At 40.1% G+C, this 24,707-nt stretch overlaps 1 protein-coding gene across 2 annotated transcripts in view; it reads left to right on the top strand.

The window, feature by feature from the left end:
• The window catches only part of LAMA4 (laminin subunit alpha 4), a gene marked incomplete at both ends in the record, with an annotated part of 149,919 nt that overhangs the window by 57,925 nt on the left and 67,287 nt on the right, over positions 1 to 24,707 (top strand). Inside the window, 6 exons of one of the 2 annotated variants that reach the window (XM_080699815.1) lie at positions 195 to 275; positions 10,051 to 10,265; positions 12,791 to 12,886; positions 14,528 to 14,679; positions 16,613 to 16,723; positions 23,172 to 23,283. In XM_080699815.1, the coding sequence (XP_080555941.1) occupies positions 195 to 275; positions 10,051 to 10,265; positions 12,791 to 12,886; positions 14,528 to 14,679; positions 16,613 to 16,723; positions 23,172 to 23,283 (767 nt within the window). The remainder of the gene's footprint in view (positions 1 to 194; positions 276 to 10,050; positions 10,266 to 12,790; positions 12,887 to 14,527; positions 14,680 to 16,612; positions 16,724 to 23,171; positions 23,284 to 24,707) is intronic. The other variant, XM_080699814.1, reaches the window with a different exon arrangement.

The raw sequence follows: 24,707 nt of genomic DNA, 5'->3' as shown, positions 1-24,707 counted from the left end.
CTAATGGAGTAGCATTTTCTCTCTGGGCCTGCTAGTCTAAACTTTCTGGAAAGGTAATGATTTAATTAAAATAAAGCAAATGGCCACACCCATTAAAACTTGAGAGAAGCAAAGGTAGAAATGATCTGATCAAAACTTGTGAGTCTTTTCAAAGATATATGAAATTGACTTCTAACATTTCCTTGGTATTCTAGTTTTGCAGAGTCCTGCTATAGGAAAAATGGAGCTGTTCGGTGTGTTTGTAAAGAAAACTATGCTGGACCTAACTGTGAGAGGTAGGTGAATAAGATCACCCATTTCCTGTGTGAGTCAAAAGAAGCTTTCTGTTTCTTATTCATCAGCTCTGCCATGCTTGAAGTTGGTTTTGAAATCTATGCATAAGTAGAGGGAGTGGAGGACTTCATTTCAGAACCCCTTGGGGGCCTTTCCCCAATCCCATGTTCTGATACAGTTGTAACAATATGTTCCTTGGGGTCAAAGCCAGGACCACATCTCAGGACAGGGAAGGAGAAAGTAGAGTCTTTATATGTTGAAAAGAGTCTCTAGGTGATTTTAATAAAACTCCTTTCTCCATCTTTGGGAACTAATGCTACAATCAGTATTACGAAACAAAAGTGAGACTTCCTGGATAAATAAAAGTACATCATCTGTCAACAACACAGCAATAAATGTATCATAGCACTAACCTATTAGTTAACACATTTTTATTCTATTTCCTAAAAAGTAAACAAAGTCCATGAAAGTTTGAATTTTCTGAATCTCTGTTTGGTATGTCCACATGACACTCTTTTCAATTTTTGGGGGCTTTGCTCAAATAAAGGCCTTGGAGATTAAGGATGCAAGTCTTCCCACTGAATGGTTTCTGAAGATATATGCCTTTCACTCCAACTGTCAGCTGCTCACTGTTTTCTAAGATAAAATGTCTTGCACTAAACAAGAAACAAGGGCTTCCTATTTTTAACAGAAACACCACTAGCATTGGCCTCACCACTGTGTTTAGACATCTAAATGATGTGTAGCTCTATAGAGACAGGGAAGGAAAGGCCTGGAGGTACTAGTCAAACATCTGACCTAGACACATGTCTGCAGGCTGCACATCTCAGCAACAGCACACTCAGAGCAGCCCTGGATCTGGATCCAACTGAGGCTCACACACGTGGCTTGGCACTGAAAACTAAACCTTTAATTATAAGCAATCTTGCCTCCAAAGAAAACATCCTGAGCATCTCAAAAAGTAATTCAGGAACTCAAAAGAAGCCACAATGTCTGTGGTACAAAGAGAATCTCTACAGTGTTGTTATTCTTGTTGTTGTTGTTGTTGTTGTTGTTGTTGTTGTTTTGAGCTACATTCCCAGCCCCTTTTATTTTTTATTTTAAAATGGGGTGTGGCTAAGTTGCTGAGGGTCTCCCTAAATTACCGAGGCTGGTATTGATCCTGTAATCCTTCTGTCTCAGCCTCCCAAGTACTGGGATTACAGACATGTGCCACCATGCCTAGCTTATTATGATTATTAAATGTGTAAAATGTAGATGATTCTTTCCTTCAAAGACTGTGAAATTTTTCCTTTTTTGTTGTTTTAAGAGGGAAACTGAGAGCTGAAAATCCACATAAATTTCATCTATTAAGAGAGACTGACTAAAGTGATCCAATCACATTGGATTGGTTAATGTTTGTGACATACTCACTTTGTATTTCCCTGCTTGGAGACACAGAAATATGAGGCTCCTGATTTACTCATTTCTCTGTCTCTATGGGGTCAGAGGATTGTTAATCAATCAAACAAGAATAGAGTTTTTTGGGTTTTTTTGTTCCCCTCTCTTTCTTTGGTGTCTAAAGTTAGACTCAGTGCAGGCTGATGAGAACTGAGAAGTGTTGCTAATGGTCATTGAATAGCTGCTATGGCCCTAATCAGAGCCCCACTGATCAAGGGCAGGACCTCACTTTTTAGGATTTAAATGATAAGTCCCCAGACCCACAGTGGAGGCTAGAGGGATCTGCCATTGCCTGGGAAGGCCAGGACAGGCCCAGTACTTATCCTGGCCCTGCAATAATAGGATTTAAAAGGGAACACTAGCGGAGGGAAGGAGAGCAAGGTGGGAAGTGGAGAAAAACACACAACGAATGCTGTGTGCCTGTATGTATTTGTGCATGTATGTTATACCTCACTGTGGGGTATAATTACAATGTAAAAGAAAAGAGAATGAAGAAAGTGGAAATAGAATGTTAAATACAGTTAGCATCAGGCTATATCTCATCCCTACCACTTATTGATCCTCCTAGGCAAATTATCTGGCCTATGTATGCATTCTCATTCCTATAGAGTGTAGAAAATGAAGGCACCCACCCTGCTGTGGGCTGATGGTATAAAATGTTAATATGGCGCCCAGCACTTAATATATGCTCAATGAAAATTAACTGATGGCAACTTGCGTCTTTGTGGTCATTGTCTAGCTGGTGTGACATATGCCTGGGATGAGTTGGTTCATCTTCTTGGATATCCATTTTCTTAGCTAGAAATTGGGGCCTTGAACTAAACAATGTCACTCAGGAATTATCTCCTACATCCTTTCGCATTGCTCTCCTGTCAACCTCACAACTACCTGGGAAAAGGTTGTATTTTGTCATTTTGCCAATGGGGAAACTGAGCCAAGGGAGGTGGTGGGACTTGTTTCAGTTCACATCACTACTAACTGGCATGGGGCGGGAGATATTTGAATAGTCAGGCTTAAAGGTCTGGATCCTTCTCCTGTCCTTAAGCTGCTCCCTATATGCCTGCCTGAGCATCTTCTCTGGTGATTAATCTGTTAGATGAGCCTCTGCTATGCGGAGGAACCACTGCTGATCTGATAGAGATTCACTGTGACGGGAAACTACACCAACCAGCAGGCTTCCCTCCTGGGACCGCCATCTGTATGTATCCCTTTCCAGCAAGTTTCTCAGATCTGTCTTCTCATTCCTGCCCACCCTTCCTCTCCCTTTCCCACCCCTCCTAAAGGGAAAGTACTGAGGTCTTTTATACCAAAAAATTGGTCTTACAATCCAGGGTGGAAGGCTACAGTGCAAATTCATGTAAGACATAGTCTCATGTCTTCAAGAAACAGCAAGGCTAGGGGAGCCAAATCAGAGAACCACTCTTCACAAGGCAGAAAAAGAGTAAATGCTACTAGAAGAGCAAGCAACATCTACTCCAACGTGTAGTAAAAGGAATGTTTTCTTTCTCATGAAGGGGTTTGCATGATCCTCCCCAAAGGAGGTGACCTTAGCTGCTTCTGATCTGTCTGATCCCCGGGACTGAGAAGAGGGTTTGTCGTTTGAGTTAAACAGCCAGGGTCTTAAGTTGTCTGAGTTAAGCCTCACCTAATCTATGTTTTCAATGTACTTGTGAACTTGAGCCTCTCTACAAGAACTTTTCAAAACATGTAGCTGATGTGTATGGATATTTCTTTCAAACAAAAGTAAAAGTTAATACAAACCAAGAACACCTTTCTGCAATCAAGATGACTTCATCAAGTGGTGTTGTTTTAATCTGTTTTCTGTTGCTATGACTGATTATTGCAAACTGGGAAATTCATAGAGAAAAGAGAATTATTTCTTATGGTTCTGGAGGTTGAGAGGTTCAAAGTTAAGGGGCTGTATCTAGTGAGAGTCTTTTTGCTGGTGGGACTCTGAAAAGTTGTAAAGAGTCCTAGGGCATCATATAACAAGACAATATAGGCTGGCCAGAGAGAGCAGGCTTTTATAAAAAGCCATTCACATGACACCCCATTCATCCACTAATCCATAAATAGATTAATACAAGTCATCTCCCAAAGTTCCTGCTGTTCAAATACCATTAACATATGAAATTTGGGGAGCATATTCAAATTCAGGTGGTTTTCTAAATGACCATGTGTTAGCATTTCCTGGAAACCTTTGGATTGAGCCCCTTCCTGAACTCTTCCTCTTCCACCCACTGAAAACGACATTTAGGTTGATGCCTGGATGCCCATATTTTTAGTTTCTGTTGGATTCTCATGCACCAGAGCTCTCACTGGTTGGTGAAATACTGCTGTAGTTCAACCTGAAATAATACACCCAGTGTTACAGCAAAGTATCCCTTAAACTGTAGACTAAGAAACCCTGGTGTCCTCAGAAGTACGCATGGAGGTTTATGGGTTCTCAATGAATTTTATGTTTAAATTTAATGATAATGTTGGAGGTAAATACTCATTGAATCATATTCTGGACTTTCTTATTATTCTTTTATAAAAGAAAGAGATCTATTTCAGTGCAGGGGAGAAGATAACAGGAGTGACAGTGTGCTGATGACATGTGAGAGATGATCAGAGGCATGACATCAAGACAAACTGTAAAACTAAGATTCTGAAAAGAAAACTTGGCAGGGAAATTAATCATCACATAGCATACAACAGAATATGCATCCAGAATTCAGGCAGTCTTCTACCAGGTCATGTTACAAGTGGCCATTCAATTGCAATAAAACTATATCATCCGTTGCCTAGAATTAATGTTGTTCATTTGAATTGGGTTAGTTCACAGTTTCATTTATGTTTTACTTGAAATTTTTATTTTCGGTTTTGAGGACATATAAAAACAATAGGCATAAGGTAATCCCATTTGACTTAATGTTTTAAACATTTAAAATAAATGAACATAGAGAGTGCATTATATAAATATGTGTGTACTATATGCAAGTTTGAGAGATCTAAAACATAAAACATGTTTTGTTTACTCTACCGAGTAACACAGATTGAACACAGCCACACACCTTTTTTTAACAGTCAAGTCTATGATTCTTAGCTTGCTCGAATTCCTGCCTGCCTATCTTTCCTAAAGCCCTTTCCCATCTCACACTTTAAACTCCACATGTTGGGCATGCTGCTCCCCAAAACCACCAGATCAATCAGAGAACTATGAGACTGTGATCATGATGGTAAAAATAATAACTAACGTTTATTGAATGCTTACCATGTACTGGGCATTGTTATAAATACATATAGGACACATTAAGAATCAAAAAATAATCTTATGAAGGACCATCTCAAACCATATTTTCAGAGGAAGAAACTGAGACACAGAAAGATTGTCGCTTGCTCAAAATCACTCAATGACCTTTTGCCCTTTGTACTATTAAACCATGAGCTTCTGAGCAGGAGCAACTTCTTGTTACCCATTCTTCCCCATCAAAGTATCTGGAACATATTAGGCATTCAGTTAAATATATTTAAGTAATAGATTTTAACTAAGAAAGATAACATGTTTAATGTTATAAAGAAATGATGTAAACCAGGCATAGTGGTGCATGCTTGTAATCCCAGCATTCGGGAGGTGGAGACCAGAGGATCGTGTCTAGCAGACAGCCTCAGCTACTTGGCGAGGCCCTTAGCAACTCACTGAGACCCTGTTTCAAAAAATAAAAAGAGCCAGGTGTAGTGCCACACACTTGTAATCCCAGCGTTTGGGAGGCTGAGACAGGAGGATCACACAGGTTCAAAGCCAGCCTCAGCTACTTAGTGAGGTTCTCAGCAACTTAGTGAAACCCTGTTTCCAAATAAAATATTTTAAAAATAGGTCTGGGAGTGTAGCCCAGAGGAAGAAAGCCCCTGGGTTCCATCCCCAGTACCACAAAACAATAAAATAAAATAAAATAAAATAAAATAAAATAAAATAACTAAAAAATAGGGCTAGGGGTGTGGCTTGGAGGTAAAATGCTGCTGGGTTCCATCCCCAATACTGCAAAAAAAAAAAAAAAAAAAAGAAAAAGAAATGATGTGAAAAAAGTCAGTCACTTTTTATTTCATTTAAGTCCCCACTTCCCCCCCCATCACAGGAAAATGGAAAAGGATAACTCAGAATTCACTAAGTCAAGTCATTGCACTCTTAATGAATTGAAGTTGCAAACATCTACTGATGTAAATAATTATACAATGCACAAGGAGCTTTGCAATTCACTGTTTCATTCCAGTGTGACTTTTACTGTATGAGAGGCACACTTTAAAGAGGAGAAATTTGAAAGTCAGAGCCATAGGAGATTTGATCTAAGGGCACCCAACTGATTAGTGGTAAATCCAAATCCCAGGACCTTCAATCTTCAACCTAGTTTTTATTTCATAGACCTATGTAATCTCAATGCTTCAGTACTCCACATTGCTTCCCATGGCAGCCTAGATTACATACTTTCATCTATTCAATTTTTTTGTGGAGTGATAATGTGTTAAGACTATATAATGACTTATCCTGCAGATCCTGTTACTTGAGGATCAGGGGAGAAGAATGGGGTGAATTAAGTGAATCCAAGGTGACTTTAAAACTCTAACAGGAAAGGCAGAATATAGCATCATTAGAGAAGGTGAAGAAGACAATGGTAATGGTTTTAATGATGGCCTTGGTGATAGAGAAGAAGAACAGGGAGGAATAGAAAGCTAACAGTTATGGAGGCTTGCTATGGGGTAGAAATGTAGTCTCGTTCTCTCTGAAGGCACCAAGTCTTTCAAACATGCTATTGGCTCCAGTATCTGCTAAAGTTATTCCTATGCCTATCCATTCTGGGCTTTGCCATTGGGTTCTTGCCATTCAATCTTGAATAGGTTACTTATATATTTCCTGGCCTATTTCCTAGTCTTTCATAAAGAGTTAGAGAGCATTTAGATAGCGCCTACTTTGCAACGGGCTCTTTTTTCTTTTTTTAATGTCTTATTTAACTTCAAGGGCAGCTACAGAGTAATACTCCTCCCAGAGAAGTTTCTGTGCCTACCAGGCTGGGCGTTTAGGCCCACTTGAAAATGGCATTCAATGACTGCTCTATGGTCCTGGGAGGAAATACGGAACAGGAAGAAAAGAGAACATATCTCCAAATACCCAAAACAACAGTTTTTTATCAAAATCATCTTTTTATTCCAAACAATGTATTTTTGGCCTTTTATTTTGCCCAAATAGCAGACTGCTAATTAAAATGACAAAGCTCAGAGCCTCGGTCCTTTCATCTGAACTGTAAATGTATTAGCTTATTTTCTTTAGATAGATCAAGTCATTAATAGATCTAGAAATTAGATTATGGGGTAAAAAATAAGATCACACTTTTTAGTTATCAGGGATCCAGTACTGACTCTAAAGCAGCATTAGTCCTTTTATATGTCTGTAATTAATATTTTGAGATCAGGATTGAGGACATAAATAGCATTTTATTACTTAACTGTTTGATAATTAATTTACCAATGAATTCATTCATTAGTGCTAGACTTGTGAAGTGGAAAGAGCATTAACCCATAGGAATGTTGAGCCCTGAAGCAGTGAATGGCTCATTTACTTTCTCACACACTAGCTTTCTTATGGATATATGTGGAAGTTATTGGGAGCGACCAATAATTAAGCCTTTGCATATTTCATCTGTAAAATCTGTAATGTCAAAGTTTACTACAATTTCAGAGTTGCCTCTAAACCTACCACAAAAAGATGTCCTTGATACTCAGTAAGTTTACATTGTGAAAAAGATTCCAGCTTACAGAGGAGAGAGTTTGATCTCCCTCTCATGGAAGACGATAGGATGACCTCTGGAGACCAAATGCAGTGGAGTTAAATGGGGAAAACAAAGAAACTAGCATCTATCTGACCTCTACAAGCTTGGTCAGTTCCCTTTATCCCCTGACCTCAAGATTCCCAACTATACATGAGGTGGTAGATCTGAGATCTGAGTAGACCTGAGTCCCATTTCAGTGGGACTAAGGGTCTATATTGCCTGTTCGCTGAAGTTCAGGCAAGGATAGAAATTCAATCCAACCACATGTTCCATAGAAGGAATAATTATTTCTGCCAGCCTGGAGACAAGAGGTGCAAAGGCTTAAGAAAGTATGAATAACAAAACTCTTTGAGCATTTCTTCCTGGGGTGTTTCTTTGCAGGGTGTGTAGAACTCACACCCATCCTCATCTTTTTATAGACTTTGATTTCTGGAGTTCACGATATTATGTATTATCATGTTTAATTCATTTCTTGTTCTTTTGAGCATGGTCTGCGTGTTTTTCCTCTTCCTTGTCTCCCTCTATGCCTCAGATACAATGGAAACAAATTGTTCCTCTGTCAGATGAATTTGCTCATTCATTCATAGCAGTAGCACTGTGGTCCAGGATGGAGCAAAGGAAAGAACATTAGGGTGGAAAGACTGGGCCATGCACTGTGACCTCCTAGCTATGTGACCTTGAGAAATCGAGTGGGAGTGGCCTCTCAGCTGAGAATACCAGGCTCATGTGGCCCTTCTCCCAGATGTCAGTGGTAATAGTGTCACAGAGGTAGAGATCTGAATACAATGCAAGCAAAGGGTGTAAACACTGAATACACACCATCATTACAACTGTACCAAAACACTGAGACATAGAAACAAAGGCTGGGGAACATTCACAGAATGCCCACGAGTCATTTTGTTAAGAGTCCTAGGATTACAGATGTGATTTTTTTTTACTTCTCTAATTTTCAAATACTCTGAATCATAGTTCTCTTACTTTAAAAGGGAACTTTTCCTTAAATGCAGTGTCATATTATTTCTGGCCAGAGCCTGATGATTTCCTTGGAAAGATCTCCTTTCCTTTTCCCTCCAAAGGCCAGTGCCCCAACCCAAGCCTTCTGCACCCCGCCCCGGCCTTCCTGTTCCAGCGTGGAGTTCATCCCAAACCCTAAGGCCTACACTGGCTTCCCTCATCCTCGTTTTTATCACCCTCAAAAGTTTTCACTGGCTCTCATTCTTTTGTTATTATATCAGAACTACCTCTTCTGCCTGACCTTCAGTCCCACTATGGCATGACCTCGAGTTCCTTCCAGTTACTCCCAAACTGTCTTCAGCTCCAGTTAGTCCATCTTCCATACTAGTTTAGGGTCCACAGCAAAGAAGATTTCACAGTCAGCCAGGAAATATGTTAACTGTGACCTGTACTGTAGTCTTTAAAACTTGAACCAACCTTTAAAAATTGCAATTTTACATAAAGATCCAAATATCCATTATTTCTTCAAAAATAAGATCTGGCAAGACAAATTCTTCAATCTCTCCAGGATACGTTCTGGTAACAATTGAGTGGAACCAAGACTGGACAGTATTCCCACCCCTCGGGGTAGGCCCTCTGCTAGTACCTTAGGGAAAAAGAGAGAAAGGCATTTCTTTCTCCAGGCAGGTGCAGCCCCACCCAGAGTGTACAGCTTGGCAAAGGGAACAAAGGCTGGATGGATTGCACTCTCAGCTCCCCAACTCAGCTGGATTCCCTCATAAAGGGCCCAATCAGTATGACCTAGACACTGATTCAACCCCACAATAAATGCAAGGAGGTGCCCAGTCTCTCTAGGCACCTATCTAACATGTCCACAAGAATTGCAAAATGAACTCCAACTCTGTGTATTTGTGGTACTTCCAACTCTGCCATCTATTTTATCTCCAGAATGGCTTCACTCAGCCTCAAAACAGTGTCCAGCATCTGAGGATGCTGCCTGCTGCCTCTTTATTTGCCTGAAGATGAGAGAATGCCTCCCCATGACCCTCAAGCAACAGTCTGAGCCACCATCCAGTCAAATCACTCCTGAGGCAATCCCTTCAGGCCAAGAGGATGCTTGACACTGATTGTCTCAGGTTTAGTTACTTAAGTAATTCTTTACAGTGAGACAGAAGATTATTTAGATCAATGCTTCACAACTGAGGGGTTAGTGACATTTTGGCCAAGACATTTCTTAGTTGTGCCCTGCTGATGCATCTCACTGCAGTACTTTTGGCAATTCTGGCCCAACCCATCATATGCCAGCTGTGCACACCAGTCTGTGGGACTACCAACAATGACCCATTCCCTAATTAAATCCAGACACTCATATTTGGGGATTGTATAAATTCAATGCCCTACAATACAATGGGGAGGAATAGTTTTTTTAAAAAAACAAAGTCTGGTCTTACTATGAAGGTAGGAAATTAGGAATGGATTCTAAGTGGGTGCCTTTCTTCTACATAGGAAAGATGATTTTTTAAGAAGGAAAAGGAATAACTATGGATGCTAAATGTTTGCCATGCTTAACACCCTTCAGATGTGCTCCCGGTTACTATGGAAACCCCTTACTCGTTGGAAGCACCTGTAAGAAATGTGACTGCAGTGGAAATTCAGATCCCAACCTGATCTTTGAAGACTGTGATGAGGTCACTGGCCAGTGTAGAAACTGCTTGCGAAACACTACAGGATTCAGGTGCGATCGCTGTGCACCTGGCTACTATGGGGATGCCAGGACAGCCAAGAACTGTGCAGGTATGGTATGACTGACCTTAGCCAGATGCCTGAATTTCATGTCAATTCTGAATTTATATGAAGGATTTATTGGGGGTAAATATTGTAAGTGCCTTCTTGTCATTTTTCCAGGACAATGTATACTTTTGGAAATGTACATACAAATTCATCGGACTAGGAATTTTTATCAAAGCTACTAATGTAATGTCTACTCATGGGTAGAATAAGCTTAAAAACACTAGCACACATCAATTTTGGTCTTATCATCTCTCATCATCTAATTTTGATCAAAGAAATAAACCAGACCTGGATGGATGACCTATCATTGATCAGAGGACTAAATAAAATCTTGCAGGTTCAAATCAGTTCTAGAAGCTATGTCTCTTTTTTCAGTTATGTTTAGTAAAACCGACATTTCAGAGAAGTCAATTAGGATGCCAAGAGGACAGTTTATTTACCCCCATCTCAATTTTTCAGAGAAAATATTTTAGGCATAGAATAAAAAATATCCCTGGTTAAATTTCAATTAGACCTCAATGTACACATTTTATTCATGATTGAATTTCTTCAATTCATCTGCCACATAGAGTAAAGCTCTTCAAGGGAAGTCAGGTTGCTTTTCTCTAGGAATAAGAATTCTGAAGCTAATTATTTCTTATTCTTATGTGACTCGAACAGCAGAAGGGAAAGAAGGAGATATTGTGCTCTTGTAGCATGCTTATGCAGGAATGCCTCATTGATATTGACACACACTTCAACACGAAAAAACTTAAGTGGAAAGATTGAAATCAAGAAGGTATACATATGACCTACACATATGTATAGACCACATATGTATAGAACACACATATGTATAGAAGACACAATAAAGGTAAACATGCCTAGAAGAAAGAAATACATCCAGGGCTGTGATACCAAGAATCATAACAGGAAGAAAGGAAGACTGTGTTGTCAGACTAGAGAGGCCACGGGAAAGAGCATCGGCAAGATCAAAGGCTGAGAGGTCATTGCGCTTATTCTCAAAACATCTAGCCAGGCCAGGCGTGGTGGCGCACGCTTGTAATTCCCACGGTTGGGAGGCAGAGACAGGAGGATCGTGCTGGTTCGATGCCAGCTTCGCTGGCTTAAGAGACCCTGTTTCCAAAAATAAAAAAGTATTAAATAGGTCTGGGAGTGTAGCCCGGAGGTAGAAGGGCATCCAGGATGCCCAGTACCAACAACAACAACAACAAAAATCTAGCCAGGCGTGGTGGTGCACCCTTGAAATCCCAGTATTGGGGAGGCTAAGACAGGAAGATGTCAGGTTCAAAGACAGCCCCAGCAACTTAGCAAGGCCCTTAGCAACTTACCCAGACCCTGTTTTTCAAAAATTTTTTAAAATGGGGCTGAGAGTGTAGCTCAGAGGTAGAATGCTATACTAAAATTATGCCTAAATGATGAAGATAGATCACTCTTAGAAGAGAAACTCTTGTGGGGTACAATAAAGTACGCTTCTGCTAAATTATTTAATAAATCACCATTTTGTGAAACATCACCTAGCTGAAATGTAATAAATTATTTTCTCCTTGAAGCTAATTTTTGTGATTATTCTGTAACTAAGAGATAGAGGGAAACTCACAATTCAATTCCAGCATTTTACCAAGAGAGATAGCTTAGGAATTCCTCTCTAAATATTACAAATTAGTTTCCACACACAAACTCACTAGAGGGGTAAAGAATGTACCTCGGTGCTAGAGCACTGTGCTCAGCCTGTGTGAAGCCCTGGGTTCAATTTTTAGCACCCAAGAAAAAAACACTAACAAAAATAAAAGACAATACTCTGTGGAAAATGAACACTCAGATAAGACTGGGATGTTGTATTTGGGTTTGTTTTTTTTTTTTTTTTTCAGAAGGCATTACTGAAAATCATGAGTGGATGAGTGATGGGATCTCAGGTCTTTTAAATTCATGTAAATATGTTCCTAATTCCTTCCCTGGCATCATTCCTAGGCATCCCACTGACAGCTATCATTTGGAGGTTTAGAGTCTGTCTTGCCAAGGGTCAAGTGCTTGGGAGCCAAGAACTTCTCCTGGGCCTCCTCGCTCACTCCTCTGTGGCTGCTCCTCCCTCACACCTGGCAGCCGCCAACCCTAAAGTTGGATTCAACTGGAGAATCCATCTGCAGTGAAAGGATGGGTTTCCACTTCCAGTTGAATGCTGAGTTCTGTGGCCACTTATGAGTTTATAAAATTCACCAGGATCTTTTGGATTAAAGCAGTTGCACAGTCATGGCAGAATCCCAAAGAGTAGAGAGAAAGAGTCTAGAAAATCTAGATTCAATTTGGCCTCAGGATCATCTTTGAAAACCTCATTTGCCTGAGCTAAATTGGATAAGAGGCCTATAATTTATATCATAAATTCCATGCAGTGTTAAGGACACATATAAATTAATCCCCATTAAAGAATAAAACACTGAGACCCAGTATTTCTAGAATATCGTGGAAATAACACCCTGTTTTGAGCATCAAGAGATAATTCTCTAATCTTCTGTTTTTGTTTCCCACAGTGTGCAATTGTGGGGGAGGCCCATGTGACAGCGTAACCGGAGAGTGCTTGGAAGAAGGTTTTGAACTCCCTACAGGCATGGACTGCCCAACCATAAGTAAAAATAACAGTACTTGATCGACTAACCCCACTTTGTCTAATGCACTGCAGGTGCAGGATTAAGGCCAAGCTATGTAATATCACTCTCTCTAGAAACTGCTTCAATCACACCCCTGGATTTAACCCTGTCCGTACCTCTGCAAAACAGACTCTGCACTTAGAGGGTTTCATTTACATAGCTCTATTTTAGAAAACTTACTTAGTAAGTTTTTACTTGTTGCATCTTCCCCAGTGGGTAAAAGCAAAGTGAGAGACACAACTCCCAGTTGCAGGGCTCCCTGGGATGCAGGTCCCAGATAATGATGCTTCACAGCTCCTTCAGCAAATGAGATGCCAAAAGACTTAAGTGCGTTTTCCTTTACTCCAAATCTGAGGTGAGACTGAAAATAAAATATTCAGCCATTACAAAATGGAGTGGCCTTCTCTCTTGTCTGAATTACTCTGTCACTCCTGTTCAATCAAACCATGAGCAGTTACACTAGAAACAAAAGTTATATTTAAACGCTATTTAGCCTTGAACACCCCATACCCCCCAAACAAAAGTATCTTTGTCTGGCAGCCCCTCTGGGCAGAAGAGATTAATATTGCCAGTGTATCACAACTTAGAAGATGGCCCAGGACTCAAGAAAGAGCAAGTTCACACAGTGATGAGATAGTTCCGCCCCCTGTCACCTCAGCCAGTTCCATTTAAGGACATCAAGATCCTCGCAGGCCCTAAGAATCACTCGCAGAAGCCTGATAAGCTGGCTGGGGACTCATCCCCTGAGTTTATAAGGAAGACCGTATTAACTTTTAAATAACAAATTAACATATTAACCACCATTAACCATGGTCTCTGTTTCCCAGCTCTCTATAAGAGAGCACAGCCTGGGAGCAAGCTGGAAAGGGGGTTCAAGACAATTTCAAAACATAGTATGCATCCCTTCTAACAAGGGCAGCTGTATCTCCTTGGCAGGAGTTGGGGGATGTGGGTCTGGGGGGTGACCACAGTGGTCGGGGGGATTCAAAGAAAGGTAAGGAGCCATGAGAGATTAAGACCCGCCTCTCCACCTGACCAGCTTCTGCCTGAACTTTGGTCCTATCCTCAGAGATCAGGACATCAGGTTTGCAAATGTTCACAATCTATATTCCTCCTCCTGCTGAGGCATCTGTTCAAATGGGAGATTCAGGCAGTGGGGTGAGGAGAAGGCAGATGCTGGCCCCTGCTGATTTAGACATCAGAGAGAGGAAAAGATGCTCAGCAAATTCCCAACTTCATGCACTGACACCCAGCAAGAGATCAAACTGGACAGGAACAGATCACCCCAGAGCGCTTTCCCATCACTGAGGCAAAGCAGGCACCCATCCCAGAGACCGCCTGCCCTCTTGTGCTTTCTTCCTTCCTAGTGCAGCGCACAGGGCTCTTGTTAACCTGCCTTCCCTGTTACCTGTGGTTTTCCTCATGTTTGAAGCATGGATTGAGTCTGACGTATACTCTGACTCATGCATGGACTAGTTCTGTGGTCAAGAGCAGCTCCTTGGAAAGTAAAAACAAAAATGGCATTAACCAAAGAAGTATACATTCATAATCTACTTAAAGCAGTATGCCTCCAGGCTGACTTTTGCTTCTGGAAAAATGACATGTTCCTTTGCCCTCCAGGCTGTGACAAGTGCATCTGGGATCTGACTGATGACCTGAGGCTAGCGGCGCTCTCCATCGAAGAAAGCAAATCCGGGCTGCTGAGTGTGTCATCCGGTGCCGCAGCCCATAGGCACGTGACCGAAATGAACTCCACCATCTACCTTCTCAAAGTATGTGGGATGCCGTACCTTCAGCTGAGTTTTTCCTTCAGGTTCCACAGGATCACTCTAAGTATCTTCTTCTATGCCCTTTTGTTATCTGAGCCAATGATACATTAAGGTTGTTGTACTTGTAGGTCTAGCATACATAACACACACAATTTTATAGGAAAAGTTGGTATTATCAGGAGCTTGCAAAGAGCTGCCATTGATAAAAAGAGTTATATGGAAAAGAAAATAACTTGTACATGCAGAACTATTGAAGGAAGCGAATCTCTTATTTCCTTTGTGAAGCTGTACATTAGTTATCAAAGTCATTATTACAAACTTACTATTACCTTAGGCTTAATTTGTGAGATTTTAGAAATTTCTCTGGAAACTTTCTTCTCTATTTTTCTCTCTTACTCCTTTCCTTCTTACTTATGCATGTTCTCTCATTTATCTTTCTCTCTCTCTCTCTCTCTCTCTCTCTCTCTCTCTCTCTCTCTCTGTCTCTCTCTCTCTCTCACACACACACACACACACACACACACACACACAAGTGTACACTTTATTTTTTCTCACAACTCTATAAAAAAAAAACAAGTTAAAAGCAGGCGATATACAAAACAGTAGACTATAAAGGTCCTTATATATCAAACTTTAAAGGCTTTTTACCTAAAATAATGGACTTCTGTTACAAGCAACAGATAGATTTTAAAACAAAAAATAATAGTTCTCTGGAAGGACAATAGGATTAATACCAACATTGTTGTATTTTGCTAGTACAGGTACATAATGATTTAAAACATAAACTTTTGCCGGGCGTCGTAGCGCATGCTTGTAATCCCAGCAATTGGGAGGCTGAGACCGGAGGATCGTGGTTCGCGGACAGCCTCAGCTACTTAGTGAGGCCCTCTGCAACTCAGTGAGACCCTGTTTCAAACATAAAAGAATAAAAAATAGGGCAGAGGGTGTAGCTCAGAGGTCAAATACCCCTGGGTTCCATCCCCAAAACCTACATAAATAAATAAATAAATACATAAACTTTTAAACCAGATTGTTTATGTCCATGTCCCAGCTCTGACACAGTGTGACCTTAGAAAAGTTATTCTCTATTATTCAGTGTCATCATCCGGAAATGAAGATAAATACTGTACCTGTTTCATGGATTGTTGAGATATTTCAGTGAGTTGATATATGTAGGACAGTTAGAAAAGTATTGGAAATACTCATTACTCTTTGGAGGAGCAAATGATATCCACAGCAATTTGTCAAAAATATGCAATGTAAACCAACACAAACAGCATAAAATATAGAATGAGGTGGAATCTTTGTGAGCATTTAATTACAAATTTAGGAACCTTCTTGACCAAACTCTCCTGTTTAGACACCTGGGGCAGTAGTGCCCGGACACACCCAAGTCTCCAGGTACTGCTTACCTCCTTCCTCCTGACACAACTTCAAGATGAACATCACCACTACAGCTTTCAGGAAGTCAGGGTCAGGATGAAAGGGCTAAATATGGAGCAACCCAAGCAAAGCTGAATTTAGACCAAACTCCTCAGAAATGCAAAAGAAGGGGGCAAGAGGCCTAGAATAAGGAGAAATCTCCCTTTAACCAAAAGGAAGCAAGCGAGGTTTTTAACGTCCATATGCATCAACCCTGGTGTGTTGATCACTTCCTCCAAGCTAGACTGAAATTTTAAAGCTCAGATACCCAGAGCCTATAGTATGCCTGTGTACCAATTAGAAAAGCTACTTTTCCTGGTGGCCAGGCCAGCTCCAGGCCACGATCTCTGGCCTAGTAAAAGGACCTCACAGAATCACAACCCCAGGAGCTTCAGTCCTCTCCTGTGAACCCCACTGTTGACAGCAGAGTCACACTCTACCTCAAACCTTCCTACACTGAAAGACTTTCTATTTTCTATTAATACTTTCTAAAACAATTTTTTTTATTTCACAGACAAGACTGTCAGAAAGAGAAAACCAGTATGTCCTAAGAAAGATACAAATCAATAATGCTGAGAACACAATGAAAGGCCTTCTGTCTGACCTGGAGCAATTAGCTGAAAAGGTATGTGCTCAGTTTCTGGAACTGCCTTCAAAGAAAGGATTTAGACCGGCTAGTCACAAATGTCTGTGGCTTCACACAGCCCAGAAAAAAATGCAGTGACCCATGTGCCTTAAAATAAATCAAGGCCAGACTTGTGGAAAAAGTTGGCATCTGACATCTCCCCTGTCTCTTCCCATTTTAATGGGTTTTCTCAAAAATGTGTCTATGGGGAACTTTCTATATATTTTCTGCTGGTTGGTGTGGTTAATGTATGTTGTAATTAGGTTAGTCATTCAGCTGTTTGCCTTAGGATTTTACTGGTAAGAGCTAGAGAGTGTCTAGAAACACACTTTATTATATAGAATATAAAAATGTAAATGTTTACTAAAGGATGCATTAAATGATAAAAGGGGGGAAGAGAAGAAATTGTGCTGAGAAAGCAATCTTACAAACACAGAAACAAAGTCACTTTCAGCCTTCAATTTACACCATTGACTAAAATAAGTTCCAGACAGATTAAAGGCTGGATCTCAAATGCACAAGGAAAGAGAACCAAGTAACTATTTAACCTCAAAAGAAAATAACAATACACTTAAATACTGTTTGAAGAATAATAATAAGAGATAATGGGTTTGAGAAGATGGAACTTCAAATGCCCAGTGAGAACTAAATTTAACAAAAGCCAAATCAACTGAGAAAAATATTAAGGGTAACATGATTTGTAAAACTTTTCACAGATTAATAAGAAAAACATTGAAACATAAGCGGAATATGACTGATGCACCATAGTGTTGCCATTAGGCTATTCAATATACTTTTCAAGAGCTTAATGGAAAAATATCCATCCCTCCACCACACCAGTCACAAAATACAAACTGAGTCACAAGGTTCCATAGTAATCCTATTAAAACATTTAACACTCTTTTTTCTTTATAACGCTCCACCAGGGCTGGCCTAGGTACTCTAGGACTGCTGGTTTCAAGCCCTAGTGTTTCACATTATAAATTGTCAAAGCTCTTTTCAAATGATTCTTATTTTCTATTAAAAATATATATATAGGCCTGAATGTGTAGCCCTGTGACAGAGCACTTGCCCAATGTGCACAGGGCCCTGAATCCAATCCTCAGCACCACAATAATAAATAAAGTAAAATTAAATTAAATTAAAATTAGTAATAATAGTAAAGGTCAAACTAACTCGGTATTCTCTTTTTGACTTCAGATCACTTAACCTTTTAAGAGAGTATGCTTCTAGAAATGCAAATTACTCCAGTTGTGCCCTTGGAAGTTTCATCTACTTTAAAATGCATGTGGAAATTGTATGCCTAGTTCCTGTGCAGTGGTGCATATTAATTCAACCCCCAGTGTTTGAGGAGCAGTGAAATCTCTTAAGTTTCAAAGGAAATACCAAGAAAGAAATCTTTGTGAAAAGTCATTGTTAATTCATTTTGGTGTCATGGTTAGAACTTGTCAAATGTGTCTCAATTCTTGAGGAAATGTTTTCTGCGCAGATTAGTTCCTCCCAAAGCTCAGGCAGAGTTACTGGTTCTTTTGTTGTGAAGTTTCCCCACCTTCTTATGTATATTAAATGCAAGCTTTCTTAGGGAGTAAATAATGCAAACTTGAAAATGACATCATAGTAGAAAAGGTCCCTGGCCACAAGAGCAGAACGCCAAAGCCAGAGTTGATGATAAAGCCTAGCTGTTTAAGCAATTATTACTGGAAATAACATCTAACCATCCTGGTGGTGCAATAGCCTGCTAAAACATTTTAAAGCAAAGGCCCAGAGCTAGTCCTGATGATATTTCAAGCATCCTTCACACCCTTGGTCCAGAAAAGTCCATACTGATTCCTAGAAGGACTTAAGGAAAGCTTATGCCTCAGAAAGCCTTATATCAAGGGAGTTGCTAATATTTGGCTTTAAGGAGAAGTAAGGATTTGGGGTATATTGTCCCACAGTGATTAAGAATCACAATAATGTTGCCTCTTGAATTTGACAAGTAGCACCCCTGTATGGGAATTATCTATCACATGGGTCTCATGTGGCCCAAATCTCACACTTCAAGTCACTGGTTATATGCCAGCCTCCATATCCAAGTCCTCCAACCCCCATTTGGAAAGTCCTACAGACCTTTTCCATCACCTACTTCTGAGAACTCCCTACAGGATGCCCATGCATCTCTGTCCACAAATAACCAGTGCTCAAAAGGATCTTGCTGTTGCTGCTGCTGATCATGTTTGTAATGAAAATCCCAAAGACCAAGAGTTCACTCTCCCACGTTCCCAAGGCCCCCATGCTCATGGTTCGAAGAAGCAGAGGCAGTGGATCTTTCCCAATCTCTGTGTTGTTCCTCATCACCTGCCTGGGTCCTCAAGGTCCACTGCAGAGGCTTCAGTAGCAGTGCTCAGTCTCCAATATATTCCATATAGTTTATGGGATGCTATACATCTTCCCTGCTTCTCCATTGCTTCTATCTCTGATTTCATCCCTATCCAAACAGCCATGGAAAATTTCCCCACCTATCAACTCATGCAAAGACATCTTTAGGGCTAAAAGGAAAGTACAAAAAAAACAGCTAAGCCTCATCACTGTTCCCACCACAAAGGCAGGATGAAAAAAGCATTACTGAATGCCTGGCATATCACAATTATTCTGTTAGGTGTATTTAAGTGCATAGAAGGCCCTGTTCTCAAGATGATTATCTAATAAAGTGTGTTTAAAAACCAACAGTGAGACAACATTAGTAATTAGGGGTATGGAGCCGGGCATGGTGGCACATGCTCCCAGCACTTGGGAAACTGAGACAGGAGGATCACGCAAGTTCGAAGCCAGCCTCAGCTGGTTTAAGAGACCCTGTTTTCAAATAAAATATAAAATAGGTCTGGGAGAGTATCCCAGAGGTAGAAGGCCCCTGGATTCCATCTCCAGTAACACCAAAAAAAAGAAAAAAGAAAAGTAATTAATTAGGGGCATGGTACAATCTAAAGGGTACCTCTAAAGAAGGAATGGTGAACTTTTTCAGCAGGATACCTTAAGAAAGGCATCTCAGAGAAGGTGAGTACTGACTTGTTATTGAGAATGACCATCAGTTTATCAAGAATTTCCAATCAAGAAAAAAAGTCACAATACAAAGGATATGAAGTAACATGAGACATTCTTGAAAGTAGAAGAATTTTGACATTGGTCTTGCGGAAAGTTAATTGTATAGCAAATAGCAGAAGGTAAGACTGAACAAGTAGTCAATGGACAAATGAAGAACCTTGTCCACCATGCTCAGGAATATGTGGATTTCACCCCTTGGACTATGAAAGTCGTTGAAGTGTTTACCCAGAACAACTGATCATATTTACATTTTTGAAGCATTCATCTGGAGTATGGATAATAGACTGACCAGTGAAGACTCTGAGTGTTGGGTCAAAGTTGGGAGACTGACACAGTAGTCAAGAAAAGAGGGAGGCTAGTTGCTGTGTTAGCTTCATTTAAAAAGGATTTGCAATGAGCAGGAATGGACTGAGACTATGGTAGTGCGAGAAAGGAAGAGAAGCCAGAATGGTGAGTGGAATAAAAACAACTTGGTGACCAGTGGAGGTGAGGAAGAGTAAGAAGAAAAGCTGAATCTCTGAGGAATAGATGACTACAACTAAAAATACAAGAAGAATTAGTCTGGACATTAGAGTTATTAACCAGTAAACACCCAGAGGGCAATTAGAGATCAGAACCTGCAGCTCAGAGGATCAAGACTGGAAAGATATTTTGAAGTTATTAATGTTTAGGAAGAAGGTGAGCACACAGAAGTAAATACCACAATTCAGATCTTGAAATAGCACAATGTTCCTACCACTAATTTGTCCAAGACTAATCCTGTTTACACTTATATCCCACAGCAATTTCTAAAACTTTCTCTGCTTTCACACACAAAAGTTTCTCATTTTAAACAATAAAATATTTGATCACCCTAGATATTGGTTCTTACTCTCACTTAATCTGATTGGTACTGTTTCAATAAGTATTTTAGGTACACTATTCTTTATGTACCATATTCTAAAAAAATTCTTGCCACATTTTATATCAAATAAGTACAAGGATAATTCACTGGTGAGTTTAGTAGATGACTAATCCTTTGTAATGCAAACCATTGCCCAGTTTATAGTTGTGAGGTAATTTTTTAATTTCAGCTTTGCTTAAAGCATGCCCACCTGTTTCATCGTGTGCCCACATCATTATTTTCCATTCATAAGAAAAGTTATAGGAGCCAAGCATGGTAGCACATGCTTGTAATCCCAGTGCTTGGAAGGCTGAGACAGGAGGATCACACAGATTCAAAACCAACCTCAGCTACTTAGTGAGGCTCTCAGCAACTTAGTGAGACCCTGTTTCCAAATGAAATATAAAATAGGTCTGGGTGTGTAGCCCGAAGGTAGAAAGCCTCTGGGTTCCATCCCTAGCACCACAAAAAAAAAAAAGAAAAGTTATAGAAAATAGAACATGTAAATAAAGATCACATGAGCATGTGATCTATTTCAAAACTAAAGAATAAAAAATAAGGCTGAAAGTGTAGCTTGGAGGTATAATGCCCCTGGGTTAAGTCCCCAATACCACAAAAAATATCACTATATCCTGTATTATATTCAGCATTTTTGCAATTTACAGTAATAAGTGTTTCCCTTTGCTACCAATTGGGTCTTTTATGTCTATTATCTGTATATCTTGTAGCGCCCTCTGGTGCTTATCTGGAAGAATTGTTTTTTTACAGGTGTAGCATCCTTCAGCTATTAGTCATCACTTCAAAGTTTTTATATTAAAAATAAGCTCAGAGAAATAACAATATACAATACATACAATAGAAATAATAATATACCATGAAGTGTGAAGATGGAATAAAAATAGGAATTTTATGCTTTGCAAATTTAACTCTTTTAAAACAAGAGCAAATACAAACTTGTTAAAATTTTGTTTGTCTTATATGTCTGTGTCCATATTTAGCAATGAGAGATGACATCACAAATAAGATTCATTTTATTTTATGTACCATCTAATTTTAAAACAATCACAAATATTATGTACTGGGAAAGCCTTAGAACAAGCTGAGAGGAAGCCCAGAATTGTGGAGAGGGGGCACAATGACTTAGCGTTCATTCCGGGTATCCACTGCTTGGGAGGGACTAGTGTCCACATTACCTCTGCACAGGAGGATTCATGACCCCAAGGGCACTGTTTGTTTTGTGTGGAGGAAATTACCAACTTGCCCAATAAAAACCTCCAGGCCTGTGTTTGCCGGGTCACCATTTCTTTACGTTCTCTATTGACCCTTTTGGAGGGTCATTTAGTTGGGTTATACCTGGAAAGAATAAGAACATTCCGGATGACATCATGGCATACTCCTCTGGGTAGAGCACTTCAGGAGAGCAGAGGAGTTTGGGACAGCCGCTTCCCTGTCCTGGGGAAGCTCTGCACGGTGGCTCTCCCGGTGCTCCGCGTGGCAGACCCTCCTGCCGTCCACACTGGGTTATGCCACTCTGCTCCAAAGCTAAGCCGAGACAACATCGACAAGGCAAGGAGGCACGTACTAAATGCCAGACTGAAAAACTCCTCCTCCTAATTAATATAGCCCAGGAATGGGTTTTCCTGATACCAAAAGCAAGTACTCATCCCCCGTGCTGGTCACGTGAGGCAGTGCCCTGGCCTTGAACTATGTCTGTGCTTTTAGATCAGCCTCTGTCCTTGACCACACACACAGAAACACACCACACATGTGCACACGCGCACACACACACACACACACACACACACACTCTTCAGAAGCCACTTAGAGGTTAGAATTTAATTTCAACTAATACTATGTGGGAGCTCTGAAATAGAAACTCCCAAGTCGAGAGAATGGAAGCATCTCCTGGGAGAAGAGCTCCATTCACGCTGAGCCAAATCTGCTTGGGCGGTTATTTGTATACAAGTGCCTTCCATGTTGATAGGAATTTGGGATGAAGCTCTGAAAACAGCATTTAGCCCAGTGAGCACTCTCCTTTGAATCTGTGGTAATTCAGTTTCAGCAGTGGTTGGACCACCCAGGAGCCATTCAAGGTCTGTCTACTTTCTCAGTACTATTATCTTTGAAACTGTAAGCCTTTCAGTCAGCACAATGGCAGACTGATCAGAAGACATGGGTCACTTCCTACTCTGGCACCTAGAGATACAGTAAAAGCTTAAAGGATAAATCACACGTGAAACGTGGTTGGTTTGGACTGAACCGTGACTTACGGCATAGGAATAGCATCTGATTATATACACTGCATGATTCCAAAACCAGCCATCACATTAGCCTGCATGCATGACTTCAGGGACCACTTTATATGCTGTGGCATTCTCACATGCCAGGAAAATTTATGTTTATGGGATGAATACATTAAACCCACATAAACGTACATTACTCCTTCCTCAGGTTTAATCGAGTGTTCATTTGAATTTTTGATAGGAACATCGAGCCTCAAGAAAGGGGCACCTGGTTGAGAAGGAAAGCCTGGATACCAATGACCATGCCACTCAGATTGCAGAGCAGGCCCGGGACATGAGGCATAAGATCCATGGTGAGTGTATTATCTAGTGGTTCAACTTCGTGCCATGGAAACCTACACTTTATTAATAACAGCAATCATGGCTACTTGCAGTGATTATGGTGAGCCTGGAACTTGTTGTTGAGAGTATGATAGATTTCAACTTACATAAGGTCTACATTTCAAGTTTGTTTAAATTTGATTTCCAAACATTCACCCCTACCTTGATGTTCAAGAATAAATATACAAAAATATCATTCCCTTGTCAGACGTTTCATAGACGTGCAATGTCATAATAACTTTCAGCAGAGGAAATTGCATGGTACGGCGTCTCTAAAGTGGAAGAGTTGAAGAGGAGTCACATTTTTTCCTGTTATTTGCAGACCAAAAATATGCCTTTAGAATGGCTTTAACCCAATGCAAACTGCTCTAAATTGTTTCTGTAATACTCTTCCCCAAGGATGGAGGTAGAGAACTTTCTCTGATCTCCACCCCAAAAGAAAAAGGAGGAGGGACTGTGTTATATTTCTTTGCCCTGAAGCAGTGATAGATTTATCCTCTCTCTTAGAGGTTTATTATTTGTGCTCTAAATTCTGCTAAGCATAGGCTGCATCTTAAAGACTGTCGCCATCATGTACTGAGAGCTGCTTTCAGTTTCCTAACAGATTGCACTGGTTCTAGGATAGAGAACATTCCTTGGGTTAGAGTCTGCTATAAGCCAACACTTGTGCATTTCCATAGTTTTTATTGTACCATATATTAAGAGTTGAATGACAGCACCAAGTGCATCTCAGACCACAGTAACAGTAAAGGGACCCACAGATGGAGATTCGTATCTGTATACTGAGGTACATAGTGACCTAGCCCAGGCAAAGGAATATTATATAAAGAGATTAATCATTTGCCACATTTCCTTTGGTGCCTATAATACACAGTAAAAACAAACAGCATGCATTTCAAAACTCTCCACTCCCATCCTTACTGTCTCATGCTTTTACATTTACTAACAAAATATTTTTATCCCATGGCATTTTAGAGTGACTATTGATTTGTTCAAGAAGTAAGGTTGAACCTAGAAAATTAGATGACCTTATTCTGTTAAGAAACTCATGCCCTTTTAGGCAGCAAAGAAAGCCAGTACCCTAGAAAGCCATTTAAAGAAAATAATTCACCCTTGCTGTTGAAACCCAAAGTTTGAAACTAAGGTGTTTCATTTGAAATGAATCTGAACCCTCTTACTTGACCCAGGGACATGGAAAAGGATGAAAAACCACAAAGAAATGTAACTGAGAAAATCACTTTTATCAATTTTTTATTTATTTAAAATAATGTATGGACAGTCTCCAGAGGCAAAAAGCAAAAATGTTATTGTTTATGTTTCCTTTCTCTAATCCAAACCAGACATAGCTAAAATAAAACAGGCCAAAATTGTGAACATAATATTTGTATCAAAATGC

Source organism: Muscardinus avellanarius (genome assembly GCF_963383645.1).
Source record: "Muscardinus avellanarius genome assembly, chromosome: 8".
Lineage (NCBI taxonomy): Eukaryota > Metazoa > Chordata > Mammalia > Rodentia > Gliridae > Muscardinus > Muscardinus avellanarius.
The sequence above is the reverse complement of the archived record's forward strand: the minus strand, read 5'-3'. Positions and strand labels throughout refer to the sequence as shown.